General features: G+C 41.9%; 2 protein-coding genes across 3 annotated transcripts; both read right to left on the bottom strand.

Annotated features, from left to right (window-relative positions):
• Positions 1 to 1,268: 1,268 nt before the first annotated feature.
• On the bottom strand, positions 1,269 to 7,733 carry LOC135969193 (X antigen family member 1-like). 2 transcript variants are annotated; one of them, XM_065538294.1, is made up of 4 exons: positions 7,633 to 7,733; positions 6,052 to 6,169; positions 3,967 to 4,093; positions 1,269 to 1,383 (listed from the first exon to the last, which is right to left on the bottom strand). In XM_065538294.1, exons 2-4 carry the CDS (start codon positions 6,145 to 6,147, stop codon positions 1,361 to 1,363), a joined length of 246 nt encoding a protein of 81 aa, XP_065394366.1. In that variant the 5' UTR covers positions 6,148 to 6,169; positions 7,633 to 7,733; the 3' UTR covers positions 1,269 to 1,360. The 2 variants fall into 2 exon arrangements, with proteins under 2 accessions (XP_065394366.1, XP_065394367.1); XM_065538295.1 differs by lacking the exon at positions 7,633 to 7,733 and adding an exon at positions 7,420 to 7,624.
• A 4,376-nt stretch (positions 7,734 to 12,109) lies between these two features.
• Positions 12,110 to 18,594, bottom strand: LOC135969175 (X antigen family member 1-like). The gene is made up of 4 exons (XM_065538164.1): positions 18,481 to 18,594; positions 16,907 to 17,024; positions 14,822 to 14,948; positions 12,110 to 12,223 (listed from the first exon to the last, which is right to left on the bottom strand). Exons 2-4 carry the CDS (start codon positions 17,000 to 17,002, stop codon positions 12,201 to 12,203), a joined length of 246 nt encoding a protein of 81 aa, XP_065394236.1. The 5' UTR covers positions 17,003 to 17,024; positions 18,481 to 18,594; the 3' UTR covers positions 12,110 to 12,200.
• Between the last annotated feature and the right edge of the window lie 3,412 nt (positions 18,595 to 22,006).

The following is a 22,006-nucleotide window of genomic DNA, read 5'->3' as shown; positions in this document are numbered from 1 at the left end:
CTCTACAATGGCCATGTACTTACCTTCTTGGAGCCCCCATGTGTGCCCTCTTCAGGGGGCTCCGAAGAAATCTGCTTAAATATAGATCTCATTCTGATGCTCATCGGGCTGCTAAGAAAGCTGGTCATCTCATCTTAGGACATGTGTACTTTATTCCTTTTGTGTACTTTGAAATGTGATGCTGTTTCATTAACGATGTGGACCCTTGCAGTTAGGTACTTTTAAATATCTTTCTGAATTTAACTGTGGCAACAACTTGAAGAAGTCATCTTGTGATCCTCATTTTATGGGTGAGGAAACTGACACTCATAGAGGTAGAGTAGCTTTATTAACTTCACACAAGCTTTTGATGCATTTCACATCTCATCGTGGAAGTCTTCCTGTAGGGTTGATGCTGTGCACTAACAGGCCCTATACATACACACATACTGATGAAAATAAGACCGTTACCCTCCTACCAAATGGGAAATTAATGCCATGGACAGATAAAGACACTTGCAAAGAAACTGAACTTCAAGGTTGTCTATCTCAGTATTCCGATGGAAAAACATGGAATTTTTTTCAGTTCTTGGAGAGACCAGGAAGCCCAGAGTGTCCTACAAGAATGGGGATTCCTTGAAAGTGAGGTTAACCTTGACACAAGAAAGATGAATCATATGTGGTCAAAGACAATTGCCCAGGGCCTCAAGAACAGCACGAGGAAGAAGAGCTGGGTCTGGTGAGATTGTGGGGGTCCTCTCTCCCGCCTGAAAATCTACTGCTGCCTGCTGATCCTCTCAAGATGGCAACTTCTCAGGGTTCCAGCACCTAAAACAGTCAAAACTGGGAGGATGCAACCTTCTCTGTTCTGCACCAGCTATGTCTCAGAGAAAACCCATATTAATATCACACCTGTGCATACCAGCTCAATCAGAATACAAAATTTCAAAAATGACATTTATTTTTTTTTAAAATAGAGTCCCTATCTCAAAAAAAAAAAAATAACCTCTTCCTGGACCTCCTGGACTCGAGGCATCCACCACCCTTTAGCTCTAGAGTAGCTGGGAAGACAGCTACATAGAGATGTGCATACATTATGCATTCACTCTTTTATTTTTGTAGAGAGTCTTGTTCTGTTGCCCCATGTGGTCTCAAACTGCGGAGCTCAAGCAGTCCTCCTGCCTCAGCATCCCAAAGTGCTGGGATTACAGGCGTGGGAAACTGCACTCAGCCACAGTTTTCAATATTATCAAATACCTGGGAAGGAAGTGAACAAAAGATGAGCAGGCCTTCTTTGGTGAAAGCTGCAAAACTTTATTGAGATAGTGTAAGTCAAATACCTAATATAAAACCAGTTTGCGTCGTTTCAGCTTTTCTTCATTTAAACTTGTGGTTGCCCTTCACCTGTAACAGAAACATAACAGGTGGGAACATTACTAGCAGAACTGTGTTTAGATGACATTAAGGATATGGAAAAGACACCAGAGTTTTAGTTTTCTACAGTGGACAAAACCAGAAGCCTAAGAGTCACCCTTTTGCTTACATTCAGGTAGACCTCTGTAGAGACTTTGACAATAGTCGTCCAAGCGGATGCATTAAAGATATTTTTCAAACACACCCTGCTTTCTAGTGCTACAAGGAAAGCAAGACAGTCCGAGGTCCAAACACATTAAATGAAGTGAACCCACTAAAGAGAGGTTTAAAGTAGAAAGCAAACATTGTGCATAGTTTTACTCAAAATAGGAGCGCCACACAAAAATCCTAAGAAACAAAAAAGGAACTCATGAAAAATGTATAATTTTTGGCAAACACTCTTTTAATGTTCTGGCTTGAATCTGCGGTCTGGATGCCAAATGGGCTCCTGGAAACGGTCTGAATACTATCTTGAAAGAAAACGGTTAATGTCACCTTAGGAACTGCATAAGTGAAGTGAATGGAGAGAACAGCATTGCATTTGTTTTTACTCTATTGTGCAGAAGGGCAAACACATTTATTTGGGCTCGTTCACCCTTCTGTGGTTTGTAAGGTACAGTAACCGTTTGTACCCAGTGTTCTCCTACCGTGATGTCAATGTGAATCATGCCTCTTTTTACACTTGAAAGCATTCCCATTTGTACAATTAAGTATATGGCCGCATTACTCTTATGCTATCACTATCAGTTTTGTCAACAATATGTGATAGCGTTATGAACCGTGTCACACATGAAAAAATGGAAGGATACGGAAATGGAAAACAAGAGTGGGACAGCTGAAAAACCCAAAATTTATTTCTAAAACTAAATGTTTTTGAGGGACAACTGGAAAATTTCACAGTTTCTTCCACAGGTTTTGTGATGCTTAGATAATCGGGTATTAGAGAAATAAATAATGTATGCTTTCCTAGCTTATCAACCATTTTATCCACGCTCTGATCAAGATTGTATTCGCTTTCAATAAAGCCCTATATTAAATCACTCTGTCTTGTTCATATTCCATGTCGTGCTTTTTCTATTTTCTTCATGATTGTGTAAACGACTGAATACTCTATTTACAGCTAATTTTCAAAACAACAATCTTTTAAATTTATGACATTTGAACTACTTTTCCTTTTACTAATGATTCGTATCTGTCTTTTATTCATTACCTCTTTCTTTTTCCTTTAAGTTTATTCTGTGGCTCTTTTATTGTTATTTCATAGTATTCTTTTCCTTTATCATGTAAAATGCTGTTTATTTTAATAAGACGCGCATTGAAAGCTATGATCTCCTTAAGAATACAACTGAGGCTTGTTCAATGGGCTCCTGGAAATCATGTGAGAACTATCTTTTAATGTAAATAGTGTAATGGAATGGTTCAGCAGAGTAGAGTAAAAACATGTAGGTAATTTCTCCCTTCAACATGGGGTGCTTCCTTTAGCTTCAAGAGGTATTGTAATTAACAGTCACCAATTTGGAAAACATGTGCAAAACAGACTTATGTCAACTACTCAGGAATTAGCACCCTGGTGTTGTTGAACTTCAAACCCTATCACATAATGTCTCAAGGCAGAAACCTGTACTATGTAACCTATACTATGGTTAGAGGTGACTCTACTATATGAGTCTTCAATCTAATTACACGAAGTAGCTCATGAAGACTGACAGGAGGGCAGGGGGCATGCTTAGCAGAAGCATCTTACACCCACCTTGAGCATCACTGACCTATATGCATTCTCCCTACTTCACTGGCCACAGAAACCTGATGATCTCTTGCCATTTTATCATTCAGTCATTCAAGGCTTCACTGAGGGAAGACTTTAAAACGCAGTTATTCTTTAAGAGCCAGAGAATTCAGAATTTGACAAAATCCAAGAACACTCATACAGGACTCCATACAGGAAAACAAACATCAAGCAGAGTGCCCACTCATTTTCTTAGGAACCATGAATCTCAACTCAGACATTATAATTGGACGGAAGCTGACTGTTATGATAAATCATGAAAATCAGAATATCTTGGTCTTCTACCCAACAGAACCAGAGCATGTGGAAATGAGCAACGAAATGGATTTTAATCTATCTGATGTGCATTCACTCTTCTCAGTAAGAGGAAAGATGGGTGTGGAATTTATACGATTCATCTAGAGTCTCACAAATTATGGTAGAGCTGGTACTAGAATCTGCTTCAGGGCTCAGCATACTTCACACAAACTCTTATTGCATATGCATTATGTATTTGTTAAAAGCAGAAATGAGAAAAGAATCTGAAAACTGTTAACTGTTGGTTATACACCAAACTAAGAAAATGCTGCCGTGTTTGATGATTCAAAATGGCTTTGACCCAATTTGTTTCTGCATCTGATTGTGTTTAAGTCTTGCAATCTGGCATTTGGGTCTGAACGGCGTTTCAAAGAAAGTTTGCATTTGCACTGTGTTTTTAAAGTAGCAGTAATGTTATCCCTCTATTATCAAAAGTATAATATTGTGTAAATGAGAAAGCACATAACTTTGCATCTTGTTGGATAACATACCTGCTTCTGGCATTTTACAGTGTTCTCCCTTGGGTATAATCTTCACCTTGACGCCAGCACCCAAATCCAGATTTAACCCCGGTCTTTGACTCACGCAGCTCTTGCAGATCACCTTCCATGTCACGCACTTCAAAATACAAAGGATATCGATGTAAGCAATCCGACATGAAATATAAATAAGGAAATGATGATATTCTTTTCCTTAGCGTTATGAAATAAAGCCTGAGCCGGTTGTAGTGGCTCATGCCTGTAATCTCAGCACTTTGGGAGGCCGATGTCACTTGAACCCAAGAACTGGAGGTGGCAGTGAGTCAAGACCATGCCACAGCAATCCAGACTGGGTGACAGATGACGCTCAGCCACATTAAAAAGAAAAAGGAAGAAAGAAAATAAAAAGAAAAAATATCTGTCAGCGTGGTAATTAATGTCGTGCAAAGATGATACACCTTTGTTTCCCTGTTTTATGATACTTTATTGTTTTCTGAGTCAGGGTCTCACTCTTTCGTCCAGGCTGGAGTGCTGTGGCACAATCAAGGCCCAGTGTGAGCCCAACCTCTCAGGCTCAACAGAAACTCCTGTCTCAGCCTCTGTAGTAGCTGAGCATATGGGTACACCCCACCACTAAGGCTAATTTCTGTTTGTTTGTTTTGTTTGAGACAGGACTTCTCAATGTTGTCCAGGCTGGTCTTCAACTCCTGGGATCAAGGGATTTGCCCAACTCAGCCTCCCAAAATTTTGGGATTACAGTCATGAGCTCCTGGCCCAATGTCTTATTTTGAATTACAATCTAAGAATAACTCATACGATACGTAAATTTCCCGCACTTTACCATTGTGTATTATGAACAGCAAGTGTCAACTATCTATGAAATCTGAAGTCAGCCGCATGAATGCCACTTTAATCATAAGTGAAACGTAATTTTCCGAAGAATTAGATCAATGTTTTGGTGGGCCTCTGGCAAATCCTACAGTTGTGACACCCATCCCTTGTTGAGGTAACTTGGAGATTGTTTGGGTAGTTAATCAACGTTGTGGTATGCTTAGGACCAAGAACCTTATATGTAACTTTACATAAATGAATCCCATTTAGAATAATGAACCAAAAGTAACAGAAAAATCATTGTCTTGCAGTGCGACTACGGAAAGTAGGCCCAAATTCAGTCAATGTTTCGCTTGAAAATGCTACCTGTTGAGGATACATTTTCTGCTTCAGGATAATCTTATCCTACTGTGACTTTTCTAACTATGAATGTATTTAAACAACTGTTAAAACCCCCTTAAAATCACACTAATATAGCTCCCTGTATACTAGGGTCCAGAATTATCCAACTTTTCTCCCACATACTGTCAAAAAGACCGATCAAAGGAAACAGTGGCTGTCATTCATTGAGTAACTGTCATTCTGGAGTTACTATCCTGCTTCACTGAACTGTTTTGTCCTGAGCCAATACTGAAGTACCTTACAGTACAGACACAATCGAGTGTTATGCATCTTAGGCAAACTGCTCACTTTTTATTATTACAACACGGATTGTAGGAAGAACACAAACCTTTGAACATAATATGAATTCCTTCTCTATGAGTCAAGTGTTCTTTGCAAGCCTCAATCTCTGAGCCTCAGATTTCTTATTTATACAGTGGGGCTAACATCCTTTTGCAAAGGGACCTTATTCACGGTGTTTTAAGTTCGGGTGACTTGGCACTCTACAGTCAATTAATGGGTGCTTACAACACTGTGGACACCATGGGCTGAGAAGATCATACACCAACATTCTAAGAAGATCAAATTAAACTAGTGAAATAATGTACATTTTTATACACCAAATTAACTGTTTAAAGTGATTTAGTAGGGACTGTATTTTCAAGCATACAGAATCCATCTCGAAGAATAAAATAAGTTTCCTTATATCCAGGGACAGCATGAGGGTGCAAACTATGCTCTCCCCTTTCCTGCCTAGTTTGAGCAAATGTTTGGTATCTTTTCCTAGTGTTCTCTTTCCTCCTGTTACTGCTCATGGCATAGGGCACGACACAAACATAGACCTTTTCCCGCCCCATAGACATGCTTTCTTTCCCTTCCCAGCACCTTGGATCTCAGCTCTATCCTGATCTTCTTCTGTCTTCTGAACAGGCGTAGGATCCCGACTTTCAGCTGCTGTTTCCTCTTCTTGGGGCTCTCCATTACTGGGCTCCTGGGATTGGCTCTGTGTGTATGTGTGTCAGTGGGTGTGTGCAGATAAAAAGTTTTGTTATTAATACATGTCAATAATATAAATATACAGAATACATAGATATTTCTTATATAAGTACGTCTAGAGGCATTCCTCCAACACTATCCCGTATACCTATTCTTCATAACATTATTCTTTCCTCAGAGAGGTTACTCAAAGATAGATATCCTCAAGGAATTTGGAAGCCATTTTAATCTATGTTGCGATGAATGTGTGTAATCTGTTCTGAATAAGCATGAGGAGGAATTTATGGACAAAATCTGGGCACACACGATCATCCATCCACACAAAACCCAAATATCCTCTGTACTAATCTCTCCTTCATGGGATGCCATGATCATCTTTTATCAGCATGGGAGTCCATTATCAATGGGAGACCATAAACAATGAACCAGCATTCTGATAATCCAACAACACAACACTATCAGAAAAATAAGTTTCTGCTAAGACAAAACATCGATTGTTAAGACATTCACAAGCAGAGGCACAATGAGCTCAGGAGGTTGTGAACTTCTTCTTGGTATAGGCCTATACGCTGATCTTCCTCATCAACACATATTTCACTCTGCAAACAGAATACTGTAATTGGGAAAATGCACTTGACAGGACAGCTGTATTCGACCACTTTCATCGTCAAATGTTAACTTGGTCATTTTCTTTTCTAATTTAGAAATACTCTGAAAGTCCCGGGGCAAGTATGAGTATGTGCATCTTTTGAATCGAATGCTTGCAAAGCCACTTAAGTAGGTCTGTCTAGCTGAGCAATGTCTTAAGGCTCCTGGCAAAAAACACAGGGTATTTCCCATGAGGTTGGTTTCACAACTGGACACTCCATCAGGGAGACAAGCAGGAAATTACAGCTAGAGAATTAAAATTGAGTGACCACGAATTTTGTTACATAATGATTTGCTAAGCCCCCGCTCCCCACCACCAACCCAAATCACTTTTTTAGGAACTCAGAACCCCACCCACTGGAATCTCCACAGTGGAGTTGGGAATTTGCTACACAGCAGTGGGCACTCCTCACAGGACACCTATACTCTACACACCTCGGGGCTGCGGTCACTAGCCCGCAGCGTTCCCCGTCCTAAGGACCCTTCCATACCGCTCATGCCATCCCTCCCCTGGTCCCGTCTGGGGAGTCTAGAATCTTCTGTCAGGGTTCCAGGTGCTTTTGGGACTTGGAAACCTCCAAGAGCACCCCAGCATCGCCCCAGCTTCACCTGAGCCCCTCCACTCCTCAGCCTTCCTTTCTTCCTAGTTATGGCTGTGACGAGACAAGAAGGTCCATGGGCGTGGCGTCGCATCAAAGGGACGACGACTTCAAGGCCCTTCTCACTTTGAGTCACTGACCACGCCACGATCCAGAAGCCTGCTGACTCCTCCTCACTCTCACTCACACTTCAACTCCCAGTTGGATCGGCCTGTGGACCTACCCGCTGTGTCTCAGTAGGAGAGAAAGAATACAGGCCTCAGGAACCGGAGTTGCCCGCTCACAGCTCCGCCGAGTTCCCCACACTGGCAAAAGGGCCGATGGGAGGACGCCTAGGGAACATGCGCACAGAGGCGGGCACCAAAGGAGCATGCGCAGTGAGGTCCCCTCTTGCCTTAAGGGCTGTGGTGCCCCTCCTTATCCCACCTGGCCCTATCCTGTGCTCCTTCCCAGGTCCCCATGAACGACTTTGGAATGCCTCCTTTCTGTGTGTGGGCTGCACCCCACCCAGGACTCAAATACCCCAAATAATGTCACCCTTCACAACTCACCCCATGGCCCGGCACGGTGGCTCACGCCTGTAATCCCAGCACTTTGGGGGCCCGAGGAGGGTGGATCATGAGGCCAAGAGATCGAGACCATCCTGGCCAACATGGTGAAACCCCGACTCTACTGAAATTACAAAAGTTAGCTGGGTGTGGTTGCGTGCACCTGTACTCCCAGCTACTCGGGAGGCTGAGGCAGGAGAATCGCTTGAACCCGGGAGATGGAGGTTACAGTGAGCCGAGATTGCACCACTGCACTCCAGCCTGGTGACAGAGCAAGAGTCCGTGAAAACTAACAAACAACGGAGAAAACAAACAAACAAACAAAAAACCTCACTCCATGTTCACCTGACCCTCCTCCCCTCTCCTCTGTGACCCTCCTTATTCCCATGCTCGGGACCACACAACCGCAGACCTACTGGCTAAATTGAAGTCAGCACGAAAAAAGGAAGTCACCACCTCTCCTTTCACAGCTGTGCAGGGACAGAAGGCAGAGAACAAGGCGCACGGGCAGCAAGGAACTTTCATAGAAAGGGACATGCACATTGAGCCAGGGACTTTGCAGGACAGGGTAGGGTTTTCCGCTGTCCCCAGACCCACATCCCCAGGGCGTTTGTAGTAGAAAAAAGGGACTTGAGAGCTTTCGTTTCTCTTTGTCCAATCTCATGCATTCAGAAACGTTGGGAACAGACAGCCCCTTACTGGAGGATGTGTCTCAGAAAGACTTTTTGTGGAAGAAATAAATTATTTTCATATCTTTATTTATAAATCCTTTTTTATTTTTATTTTTCCAGACAGAGTGTGGTTCTGTTGATCAAGCTGGAGGGCAGTGGCAAGACCACACCTCAATGAAGCCTCCCTCTTCTGGGCTCTAAGAATCCTCCCCAGTCCCTGCTACTACAGGTGCAGACACAACACCTGGGTAATTGGTTTCCTTAATCTTTAGATAGTGGTCTCACTGTGTTGCCCATGCTGGTCTCAATTTCCTGGGCTCAAACAATCCTCCCACTTTGACCAGTTTTATAAATGCTTTTATTAATCAGTTTGTTCTCTGGTTCTGGGTTTTCTGCCATGCTTCCAATAAACATAGTTGAATAAATTCTTCTGTAGACTAAATACATTCACACCTGTATACTTTTTTCTTTTTAGGTTGTGTTATTTCAAATTTAAATCTCTGGACTGGTAACTGATTTCCCTGAATATATCTGTAGGTCATTCAGACAGTGTATGTTTCAGAAATAGCCAAAGATTCTGATTGTACGCTCTAGGCTCAGTTCTGACCGGAAAACAAGTCCTGCCAGTCTCCTACCTCAAATATATGTTCGTATATTGACCTGATCCCTGGGACAAGCTTCCCAGACTGAAACGATGGTATCACAAAGCTGGATGCTTTCTTGAAGGGATAGAGTAACATCCATATTTTCAATCCTTGTGTAAATAAATTAATTAATGGATGAAATGATGTATGCCATAATGTGAAGCAGATTAACAGGTATTTGATTAAATATGCCACCAAATTTTCCTTTAATAGATCTGATCATAATTATTTCAGTCTTTGTGGGTCATGTAGGTTCTGTGGCATATTGTTCTGTTTTTTAGAAATGATACTTTTAAATGGAAAAAATATCCTTATCTCAATGGCTATGCAAAACAAGTCATGGGCTGTATTTAGATCTCAAACCGTAGTCAGCTAGCCCCTGGATTATGTTTTACTTCACAAATTTAAATGCTGTATTTTTGTACCAGTACTCAAAATATTAACAAAGGAGAATTCCACCACCAGGTAAGATTTAGAAAGCCTCAAGAGAAAGTCACTTTAGCCCTGAAAATGAGAAAAAGCCTCATAATCTATGGCATTATCTTTTCTTTTGCTTTGTTTTTAGATCATGAGAGACCGGAGGTAATAAGGCAGCCATGGGAACCGATACAAAAGAATGACTAGTCCCTCTGAGGAGGGATGACACACAAAAACTACACCACCTCTGGCAGAGCATGTGTGGAAAAAGTGACAGCCATAACAGGGGGTAAGAAGAAAACCACTGAAAATGTAACAAATTCATTAAGTTCAAACACAGGCATTTGAGAGAGCTGCAATCCTGGGAAGTCTCACACAAAAGTGGAATTCAGGTTCACAGACAGAAAGAGATCCTGTCTCAAAAAACAGAGTCAGAGTCTATAAGACTGGATAAAAAGCAAGAACAAAAATAAGAGATGCTGGTGAGTTTGTGTAGAAAAGGCAACGCTTACACCCTGTTGGTTGGAGTATAAATTAGTTCAACCATTGTGGAAAGGAGTGTGGCAATTCCTCGCGGACTTAAGAACAGAAATACCATTTGGCCCTGAAGTCCCATTGCTGTACCTTTGGGTACAGTCCCACCCTCCCTCCCTCCGTTCCTTTATCGCTCGCTCCCTCGTCTCTCACTCTTTCTCTTTTTCTCTTTTCCTTCCTTCCTGTTTTTTTTTTTTAAATGGAGTTTCACTCTTTATTTTCCAGACTGGAGTACAATGGCCCGATCTCAGATCACTGGAAATCTCCGCCTCCTGGGTTCAAGTGATTCTCCTGCCTCGACCTCCCCAGTAGTTGAGATTTACATGCATACGCCACCACACCTGGCTAATTTTTGTATTTTCAGTAGAGATGGGGTTTCACCATGTTGGCCAGGCTGGTCTCATACTCCTGACATCAGGTGATCCACCCACATAACACGCAGCAAAGGTTTTCAGCCCACGCTGCAGACATTCAGTTGCTTTTGTCACACCTCGGTTATTTAGAAATTAACTTCAGAATGTATACCGTGGGTGACACCAGCTACACTGCTATTAAATTAACATATTTAAATCAAATATTTATTTTCTGAATTCAAATGTATTTTAAAAGCTGACATTCTTACTTAAAATTCAAAAGCAGGTTATCACACACTAGAAATGTAGCTGTAAGGAAAAATGAAATGAAAAAGTTTGAAATCTAAAGGAAAAAAGGAAATCTAAGTAGGAAGCCAAATTTATCTGCAATGTAAAGCCTGCTTGATGTTATTTCCTTTATTTTTCATAGCAAGTAGTTTTCGTGTACATATTGTAATTTCTACTTTAGAAATGGAAAAACAGTCCCAAAGGGTGTAAGTATCTTGCCCACCATATCGTGGGCACTGTGTGAGAGGCAGGATGGAAACCCATGGCTACTTCATGCCATAGCCTCTAAAGAGACAGTGTAGGTAGGACCCAAGTCATCTTGCTTCAGCAAGTTGCCCTGGTTGCTTGACCCTTTCTTCTACCTAGGCCCTAATTCTCTCATCTAGCTCCATAGCCCAGGGACTTCTCACATGTTCTGTGGCAAGCGGGATACCCTAGGAAAGGAAGCAGATGAGGAGACACAGTACAAGGTTTGGGGGAAGGGGCAGGGAGCTTCTGTGCCCACTAGGGGCGTGCTGCCCTCCATATATTCAGCTAGCCAGAAGCTCTCTGAATCCCGTCCTTTTGGTTTTGATGGAGGGTTTCATTATGTAGGTGTAGATTAAACTGTTGTCCTGCCATTGGGGATGAATCTAACTTTCTGCCCCTCTCCTTCCTGAAGGTCGAGCGGGGGGCTGAAAGTCCCAACACTCTTATTCCCCAGCCTAGAGCTACCTAGGTGCTGCCAGCAACTCACTGGCATATAAAAAGACACCACTTTGTAGAGATTCTAAAAATTGTAGGAGTTGTGTGCCAGGAAGCAGGGTCTAGGACCAAATATGTATTTCATAATATCATCCCTGTGCACACCAGCTCAATCAGAATACAAAATTTCAAAAATGACATTTATTTTTTTTTTAAATAGAGTCTCTATCTCAAAAACAAACAAACAAACAAACAAACAAACAAACAAACAAAAAACCCTCTTCCTGGACCTCCTGGCTCAAGGTATCCTCCATCCTTTGGCACTAGAGTAGCTGGGAAGGCAGCTACATAGAGATGTGCATACATTATGCATTCACTCTTTTATTTTTGTAGAGAGTCTTGTTCTGTTGCCCCATGTGGTCTCAAACTGCTGAGCTCAAGCAATCCTCCTGCCTCAGCATCCCAAAGTGCTGGGATTACAGGCGTGGGAAACCACACCCAGCCACGATTTTCAATATTATCAAATACCTGGGAAGGAAGTGAACAAAAGATGAGCAGGCCTTCTTTGGTGAAAGCTGCAAAACTTTATTGAGATAGTTTAAGTCAAATATCTAATATAAAACTGGTTTGCGTTGTTTCAGCTTTTCTTCATTTAAACTTGTGGTTGCCCTTCACCTGTAACAGAAACATAACAGGTGAGAACATTACTAGCAGAACTGTGTTTAGATGACATTAAGGATATGGAAAAGACACCAGAGTTTTAGTTTTCTACAATGGACAAAACCAGAAGCCTAAGAGTCACCCTTTGCTTACATTCAGGTAGACCTCTGTAGAGACTTTGACAATAGTCGTCCAAGCAGATGCATTAAAGATATTTTTCAAACACACCCTGCTTTCTAGTGCTACAAGGAAAGCAAGACAGTCCGAGGTCCAAACACATTAAATGAAGTGAACCCACTAAAGAGGGGTTTAAAGTAGAAAGCAAACATTGTGCATAGTTTTACTCAAAATACCAGCGCCACACAAAAATCCTAAGAAACAAAAAAGGAATTTACGAAAAATGTATAATTTTTGGCAAACATTCTTTTAATATTCTGACTTGAATCTGTGGTCTGGATGCCAAATGGGCTCCTGAAAACGGTCTGAGTAGTACCTTGAAAGAAAACGGTTAATGTCACCTTAGGAACTGCATAAGTGAAGTGAATAGAAAGGCCAACATTGCATTTGTTTTTACTCTATTGTGCAGAAGGGCAAACACATTTATTTGGGCTCGTTCACCCTTCTGTGGTTTGTAAGGTACAGTAACCATTTGTACCCAGTGTTCTCCTACCGTGATGTCAACATGAATCATGCCTCTTTTTACACTTGAAAGTATTCCCATTTGTACAATTAAGTATGTGGTCGCATTACTCTTAAGCTATTACTATCAGTTTTGTCATCAACATGTGGTAGCGTTATGAACCATGTCACACATGAAAAAATGGAGGGATACGGAAATGGAAAACAAGAGTAGGACAGCTGAAAAACCCAAAATTTCTTTCTAAAACTAAATGTTTTTTGAGGGACAACTGGAATATTTCACAGTTTCTTCCACAGGCTTTGGGATGCTTAGATAATCAGGTATTCGAGAAATAAATAATGTATGCCTTCCTAGCTTATCAATCATTTCACCCATGCTCTGAAAATATTAGTGTTCAAGATTGTAGTCACTTTCAATAATGCCCTATATTAAATCACTCTGTTTTGTTCATATTCCATGTCGTGCTTTTTCCATTTTCTTCAAGATTGTGTAAACGACCGAATACTCTATTTATAGCTAAATTTCAAAACAACAATCTTTTAAATTTATGACATTTCAACTGCTTTTCCTTTTACTAATGATTCGTACCTGTCTTTTATGCACTACCTCTTTCTTTTTCCTTTAAGTTTATTCTGTGGCTCTTTCATCGTTATTTCATAGTATTCTTTTCCTTTATCATGGAATGCGCTGTTTATTTTAATAAGATGTGCATGTAAAGCTATGATCTCCCTAAGAATACAACTGAGGCTTGTTCAATGGGCTCCTGGAAAAAGTCTGAGAACTATCTTTTAATGTAAATAGTGTAATGGAATGGTTCAGCAGAGTAGAGTAAAAACATGTAGGTAATTTCTCCCTTCAACATAGGGTGCTTCCTTTAACTTCAAGAGGTATTGTAATTAACAGTCACCAATTTGGAAAATACGTGTAAAACACAATTACGTCAACTACTCAGGATTTAGCACCCTGCTGTTGTTGAACTTCAAACCCTATCGTCTAATGTCTCAAGGCAGAAACCTGTAATATGTAACCTATGCTATGGTTAGAGGTGACTCTACTATATGAGTCTTCAACCTAATTACACGGAGTAGCTCGTGAAGACTGACAGGAGGGCAGGGGGCATGCTTAGCAGAAGCATCTTACACCCACCTTGAGCATCACTGACCTACATGCATTCTCCCTACTTCACTGGCCACAGAAACCTGATGATCTCTTGCCATTTTATCATTCAGTCATTCAAGGCTTCACTGAGGGAAGACTTTAAAACACAGTTATTCTTTAAGAGCCAGAGAATTCAGAATTTGACAAAATCCAAGAACACTCATACAGGACTCCATACAGGAAAACAAACATCAAGCAGAGTGCCCACTCATTTTCTTAGGAACCATGAATCTCAACTCAGACATTATAATTGGACGGAAGCTGACTGTTATGAAAAACAAATCATGAAAATCAGAATATCTTGGTCTTCTATCCAACAGGACCAGAGCATGTGGAAATCAGCAATGAAATGGATTTTAATCTATCTGATGTGCATCCATTCTTTTCAATGAGAGCAAGGATGCGTGTGGAATTTATACGATTCATCCAGAGTCTCACAAATTATGGTAGAGCTGGTACTAGAATCTGCTTCAGGGCTCAGCATACTTCATACAAACTCTTATTACAAATGCATTATGTATTTTCTAAAAGCAGAAATTAGAAAAGGATCTGAAAATGTTAGCTGTGGGTTACACACCACCCTAAGAAAATGCTGCCATGTTTGATGATTCAATATAGCTTTCACCCAATTTGTTTCTGTATCTCATAGTGTTTAAGTCTTGCAATCTGGCATTTGGGTCTGAACGGCGTTCCAAAGAAAGTTTGAATTTGCACTGTGTTTTGAAGACAGCAGTAATGTTATCCCTCTAATATCACAAGTATAATATTCTATAAATGAGTAAGCACATAACTTTGCATCTTGTTGGATAACATACCTGCTTCTGGCATTTTACAGTGTTCTCCTTTGGGTATAATCTTCACCTTGATGCCAGCACCCAAATCCAGATTTAACCCCGGTCTTTGACTCACGCAGCTCTTGCAGATCACCTTCCATGTCACGCACTTCAAAATACAAAGGATATCGATTTAAGCATTCTGACATGAAATATAAATAAGGAAATGATGATATTCTTTTCCTTAGCATTATGAAATAAAGCGTGAGCCGGGTTTAGTTGCTCATGCCTATAATCTCAGCACTTTGGGAGGCCGATGTCGCTTGAACCCAAGAGCTGGAGGTGGCAGTGAGTCAAGACCATGCCACAGCAATCCAGACTAGGTGACAGAGGACGCTCTGCCACATTAAAAAGAAAAAGGAAGAAAGAAAATAAAAAGGAAAAAAATCTCTGTCAGTTAGTGTGGTAATGAATGTCGTGCAAAGATGTTACACCTTTGTTTCCCTGTTTTATGATATTTTATTGTTTTCTGAGTCAGAGTCTCACTCTTTCGTCCAGGCTGGAGTGCTGTGGCACAATCAAGGCCCAGTGTGAGCCCAACCTCTCAGGCTCAACAGAACCTCCTGTCTCAGCCTCCGCAGTGGCTGAGCATATGGGTGCACCCCACCACTAAGGCTAATTTCTGTTTGTTTGTTTTGTTTGAGACAGGACTTCTCAGTGTTGTCCAGGCTGGTCTTCAACTCCTGGGATCAAGGGATTTGCCCAACTCAGCCTCCCAAAATTTTGGGATTACAGTCGTGAGCTCCTGGCCCAATGTCTTATTTTGAATACAATCTAAGAATAACTCACATTACACGTAAATTTCCCGCACTTTACCATTGTGTATTATGAACAGCAAGTGTCAACTATCTATGAAATCTGAAGTCAGCTGCACGAATGCCACTTTAATCATAAGTGAAACGTAATTTTCCGAAGAATTAGATCAATGTTTTGGTGGGCCTCTGACAAATTCTACAGTTGTGACACCCATCCCTTGTTGAGGTAACTTGGAAATTGTTTGGGTAGTTAATCAACGTTGTGGTATGCTTAGGACCAAGAACCTTATATGTAACTTTACATAAATGAATCCCATTTAGAATAATATACCAAAAGTAACAGAAAAAATCATTGTCTTGCAGTGAGACTACAGAAAGTAGGCCCAAATTCAGTCAATGTTTAGCTTGAAAATGCTACCTGTTGGAGATACGTTTTCTGTTTCAGGATAATCTTAACCTACTTTGACTTTTGTAATTATGAATGTATTTAAACAACTGTTAAAACCCCCTTGAAATCACACTAATATAGCTCCCTGTATACCAGTGTCTGGAATTTTCCAACTTTTGTCCAATATACAGTCAAAAGCACCAATCAAAGGAAACAGTGGCTATCATTCATTGAGCTCTTTTCTGGAGTTACTATCCTGTTTCACTGAACTGTTTTGTCCTGAGCCAATACTGAAGTACCTTACAGCACAGACACAATCGAGTGCTATACATCTTAGGCAAACTGCTCACTTTTTATTATTACAACATGGATTGTAGGAAGAACACAAATCTTTGAACATCATATAAATTCCTTCTCCATGAGTCAAGTGTTCTTTGCAAGCCTCAATCTCTGAGCCTCGGATTTCTTATTTATACAATGGGGCTAACATCCCTTTTCAAAGGGGCCTTTTTCATGGTGTTATAAGTTCGGGTGACTTCGCACTCTACACACATTTAACGGGTGCTTACAATACTGTGGAGACCATGGCTAGAAGATCATACACCAACATTCTAAGAGGATCAAATTAAACTATTGAAATAATGTACATTTTTATGCACCAAATTAAATGGTTTCAAGTGACTTAGTAAGGACTGTATTTTCAAGCACACAAATCCATCTCGAAGAATAAAATAAGATTCCTTATATCCAGGGACAGCATGAAGCTGCAAACTATACTCTCCCCTTTCCTGCCAACATTGGGCAAATGTTTGGTATCTTTTCCTATTGTTCTCCTTCCTCCTGTTACTGCTCATGGCATAGACCACGACGCTCACATAGACCTTTTCCCGCCCCATAGACATGCTTTCTTTCCCTTCCCAGCACCTTGGATCTCAGCTCTATCCTGATCTTCTTCTGTCTCCTGAACAGGTGTAGGATCCCGACTTTCAGCTGCTGGTTCTTCTTCTTGGGGCTCTCCATTACTGGGCTCCTGGGACTGGCTCTGTGTGTATGTGTTTCAGTGGGTGTGTGCAGATAAAAAGTTTTGCTATTAATACAGGTCAATAATATAAATATGCAGAATACATAGATACTTCTTATCATAAGTACGTCTAGAGGCATTTCTCCAACACTACCCCGTATACCTATTCTTCATAACATTATTCTTTCCTCAGAGAGGTTACTCAAAGATAGATATCCTCAAGGACTTTGGAAGCCATTTTAGTCTATGTTGGGATGAATGAGTGTAATCTGTTCTGAATAAGCATGAGGAGGAAGTTGTGGACAAAATCTGGGCACACACGATCATCCATCCACACAAAACCCAAATATCATCCTCTGGACTAATCTTTCCTTCATGGGATGCCATGATCATTTTTTTGTCAACATGGGAGACAATTATGAATGGGAGGCCATAAACAACGCACTACCATTCTGACACACTATCAGAAAAATAACTTTCTGCTAAGAGAAAGCATCGAATGTTAAGACATTCATAAGCAGAAGCACAATGAACTCAGGAGGTTGTGAACTTCTTCTTGGTATAGGCCTATATGTTGATCTTCCTCATCAACACGTATTTCACTCTCCAAGCAGAATACTGTGATTGGCAAAATGCACTTCAGAGGACAACTATTCGACCACTTTGATGGTCAAATGTTAACTTGGTCATTTTTTTTTTTTTTTTTTTTTTAGAAATACTCTGAAAAATCCCGGGGCAAGTATGAGTGTGTGCAACTTTTGAAACGAATGCTTGCAAAGCCACTTAAGAAGGTCTAGCTGGCGGAGCAATGTCTTAAGGCTCCCGGCAGAAAACACAGGGTGTTTACCGTGGGGTTGGTTTTGCAGCTGGACACTCCATCAGGGAGACAAGTAGGAAATTACAGCTAGAGAATTAAAATTGAAGTGATGGCGAATTTTGTCACATAATGATTTGCTAGGCCCCTCGTCCCCACCCCGACCCAAATCACTTTTTTAGCAACTCAGAGCCCCACCCACTGGAATCTCCACAGTGGAGTTGAGAATTTGCTACAAAGTACTGGTCACTCCTCAAAGGACACCTGTACCAGGCAGTCTACAGACCTCGGGGCTGCAGTCACTAGCCCGCAGCGTTCCCGGTCTCCAGGACCCTTCCATACCGCTCATGCCATCCCTCCCCTGGTCCCGTCTGGGGAGTCTGGAATCTTCTGTCGGGGTTACAGGTTCATCTGGGACTCGGATACCTCCACCAGCACCCCAGCATCGCCCCAGCTTCACCTGAGCCCCTCCACTCCTCAGCCTGCCTTCCTCCCTAGTTATGGCCATGACAAGACAATGCGTGCAGCGTCGCATGAAAGGGACGACAACTTCGAGGCCCTTCTCACCCTGAGTCACCAAACATGCGACCCTCCGGAAGCCCGCTGGTTCCTCCTCACTCTCACTCACACTTCACTCCCAGTTGGATCGGCCTGTGAACCTACCCGCTGTGTCTCAGTAGGAGAGAAAGAATCCAGACCTCACGAACCCCAGCTGCTGGCTCACAGCTCCGCGGAGTTCCCCAGACTGGCTAACGGGCCGATGGGAAGACGCCCAGTGAACATGCGCATGGAGGCGGGCACTAAAGGAGCATGCGCAGTGAGGTCCCCTCTTGCCTTAAGGGCTGTGGTGCCCCTCCTTATCCCGCCTGGTCCTGTCCTGTGCTCCTTCTTAGGTCCCCATTAATGACTTTGGAATCACTCCTCTCTGTGTGTGGGTTGCCCCCCACCCAGGATTCAAATACCTCAAATAATATCAGCTTTCTAAATTCACCCCATGGCCGGGCGCAGTGGCTCACCCCTGTAATCCCAGCACTTTGGGGGCCAAGGCGGGTGGATCATGAGGCCAAGAGATCGAGACCATCCTGGTCAACATGGTGAAACCCCGTCTCTACTGAAAATACAAAAATTAGCTGGGTGTGGTTACGTGGGCCTGTACTCCCCGCTACTCAGAAGGCTGAGGCAGGAGAATCGCTTGAGCCCGGGAGGCGGAGGTTGCAGTGAACCAAGATTGCGCCACTGCCCTCCAGCCTGGTGACAGAGCAAGACTCCGTGAAAACAAACAAACAAACAGACAGACAAAACAAACAAACAAAAAACTCCGTGTTCACCTGACCCTCCTCTGCTGTGCTCTATGGCCCTCCTTCTTCCCAGGCCCGGGACCCCACAATAGCAAGGCCATGGCGGTATCGCTGAGGTTTAGTAGAAAGATGACGACCTCAGAGGCCATGGACCAAGTGGCACAACGCACAGGAAGCCCGCCCGCTTCCCCTCACACTCACTCACACTTCAACTTCTGGGAGGACTGATCTGCAGACCTACTGACTAAGTCGTAGTCAACACGAAAGAAGGAAGTCACCACCTATCCTTTCACAGCTGTGCAGGGACAGAAGGCAGAGAACAAGGCGCACGGGCAGCAAGGAACTTTCACAGGAAGGGACATGCACATTGAGCCAGGGACTTTGCAGGACAGGGTAGGGTTTTCCGCTGTCCTCAGACCCACATCCCCAGGGCGTTTGTAGTAGAAAAAAGGGACTTGAGAGCTTTCGTTTCTCTTTGTCCAATCTCATGCATTCATAAACGTTGGGAACAGACAGTCCCTTACTGGAGGATGTGTCTCAGAAAGACCTTTTGTGGAAGAAATGAATTATTTTCTTATCTTTATTTATAAATCGTTATTTATTTTTTATTTTTCCAGACAGAGTGTGGTTCTGTTACTCAGGCTGGAGGGCAGTGGCAAGACCACACCTCAATGAAGCCTTCATTTTTGGGGCTCAATCATCCCGATGTAGCCTCCCCAGTCCCTGCTACTACAGGTGCAGACACCACACCTGGGTAATTGATTTAATTATTTTTTAGATAGGGGTCTCACTGTGTTGTCCATGCTGGTCTCAATTTCCTGGGCTCAAACGATCCTCCCACCTTGGGCAGTTTTATAAATGCTTCCAATAAATGTAATAGAATAAATTCTTCTGAAGACTAAATACACTCACACCTGTTTACTTTTTTCTTTTTAGGTTGTGTTCCTTCACATTTATATCTCTGGACTGGTAACTGATTTCCCTGAATATACCTGTAGGTCATTCAGACAGTGTATGTTTCAAAAATAGCCAAAGATTCTGATTGTAGGCTCTCGGCTCAGTTCTGACCAGAAAACAAGTCCTGCCAGTCTCCTACCTCAAATATATGTTTGTGTGTTGACCTGTCCCTGGGACAAGCTTCCCATGCTGAGACTATGGTATCATAAAGTAGGATGCTTTCTTGAGGGGATAGAGTTACATCCATATTTTCAAACCGTGCATAAATAAATTAATTAATGGATGAAAAGATGTATGTGATAATGCGAAGCACAATAACAGGTATTTGATTAAATATGTCACCAAATTTTGCTTTAACAGATCTGATAGTAGTTATGTCAGTCTTTGTGGGTCATGTAGTTTCTGTGGCGTATTGTGTTTTTTAGAAATAATACTTTCAAATGGAAAAAAAAAACCTCTTATCTCAATGGGTATACAAAACAAGTCATGGGCTGTATTTAGATCTCAAACCATTGTCAGCTAGCCCCTGGATTACGTTTTACTTCACATGTTTAAATGCTGTATTTTTGTACCAGAAGTCAAAATATTAACAAAGGAGAGTTCTACCACCAGGTAAGATTTAGAAAGCCTCAAGAGAAAGTCACTTTAGCCCTGAAAATGAGAAAAGGCCTAATAATCTATAATGTTTTCTTTTGTTTTGCTTTGTTTTTAGGTCATGAGAGACTGGAGGTAACGAGGCAGCCAAGGGAACTGATACAAAAGAGTGACTAGTCCCTCTGAGGAGGGATGAGACACACAAACTACACCACCTCTGGCAGAGCATGTGTGGAAGAAGTGACAGTCATAACAGGGGGTAAGAAGAAAACCACTGAAAATGTAACAAATTCATAAAGTTCAAACACAGGCATTTGAGAGAGCTGGAATCCTGGGAAGTCTCAGACACCAGTGGAATTCAGGTTCACAGACAGAAAGAGATCCTGTCTGAAAACACAGAGTCAGAGTCTATAAGACAGGATAAAAAGCAAGAACAAAAATAAGAGATGCTGGTGAGTTTGTGTAGAAAAGGCAACACTTACACCCTGTTGGTTGGAGTATAAATTAGTTCAACCATTGTGGAAAGGAGTGTGGCAATTCCTCAGGGACTTAAGAACAGAAATACCATATGGCCCTGCAGTCCCATTGCTGGGACGGTACCCAAAGGTACATAATTCCTTCTATTATAAAGACGCATACACATCTATGGTCATTGCAGCACTACTTACGATAGCAAAGACATGGAATCAACCTAAATGCCCATCAATTATAGACTGCACTTTTAAAAATGTGGTATATATACACAATGGAGTACTATGCAGCCATAAAAAGTAGTGAGATCATGTCCTTTCCAGGAACACGGATGGAGCTGGAGACCATTATCCTTAGCAAACTAATGTAGGAACAGAAAACCCAATACCACATGAAGTCATTTATAAATGGGAGCTAATTGCTGAGAACACGTGAACACCCAGGGAGGGCCAACATGCTGGGACCTATCAGAGGGTAGAGGCTAGGAGGAGGGAGAGGATGAACAAAATAACTAATGGGCACTGGCCTTAATACCTGGGTGATGAAATAATCTGTACAACAAACCCCATGACATGAGGTTACCTATATTACAAAACTGCACATGCACTCCCGAGCCTAAGCTAAAAGTTAAAAAAAAACTTGCAAAAAATCATGAACTCTTCTGATCTTTCCACTTCAAAAATATCAGTTCATTTCTTTTTATAAAAAGAAGGAAAGAAGGAAGGGAATGAGGCATGAAGGGAGTGAGGAAAGAAGGGAGAAAATAAGGACAAACGGAGCGAGGGAGGGAGGGTGGAAAGAAGTAAGGGAGGGAGAAAGAGAGGGAGAGAGGAATGCAGCAAGGGAGGAAGGGAAGAAGGAAGGAAGGA

This window comes from Macaca fascicularis, chromosome X, assembly GCF_037993035.2.
Source record: "Macaca fascicularis isolate 582-1 chromosome X, T2T-MFA8v1.1".
Taxonomy (NCBI): Eukaryota; Metazoa; Chordata; class Mammalia; order Primates; family Cercopithecidae; genus Macaca; species Macaca fascicularis.
The sequence above is the reverse complement of the archived record's forward strand: the minus strand, read 5'-3'. Positions and strand labels throughout refer to the sequence as shown.

Excerpts from the sequence above, each read along its gene's own strand:
- LOC135969193 (XM_065538294.1), bottom strand. The coding sequence starts at position 6,147 with ATGGAGAGCCCCAAGAAGAGGAAACAGCAGCTGAAAGTCGGGATCCTA. Across the intron at positions 4,094-6,051 it reads GGATAGAGCTGAGATCCAAG|TGCGTGACATGGAAGGTGAT; the intron begins GTGCTGGGAAGG and ends TGTATTTTGAAG. Across the intron at positions 1,384-3,966 it reads CTGTAAAATGCCAGAAGCAG|GTGAAGGGCAACCACAAGTT; the intron begins GTATGTTATCCA and ends TTTCTGTTACAG.
- LOC135969175 (XM_065538164.1), bottom strand. The coding sequence starts at position 17,002 with ATGGAGAGCCCCAAGAAGAAGAACCAGCAGCTGAAAGTCGGGATCCTA. Across the intron at positions 14,949-16,906 it reads GGATAGAGCTGAGATCCAAG|TGCGTGACATGGAAGGTGAT; the intron begins GTGCTGGGAAGG and ends TGTATTTTGAAG. Across the intron at positions 12,224-14,821 it reads CTGTAAAATGCCAGAAGCAG|GTGAAGGGCAACCACAAGTT; the intron begins GTATGTTATCCA and ends TTTCTGTTACAG.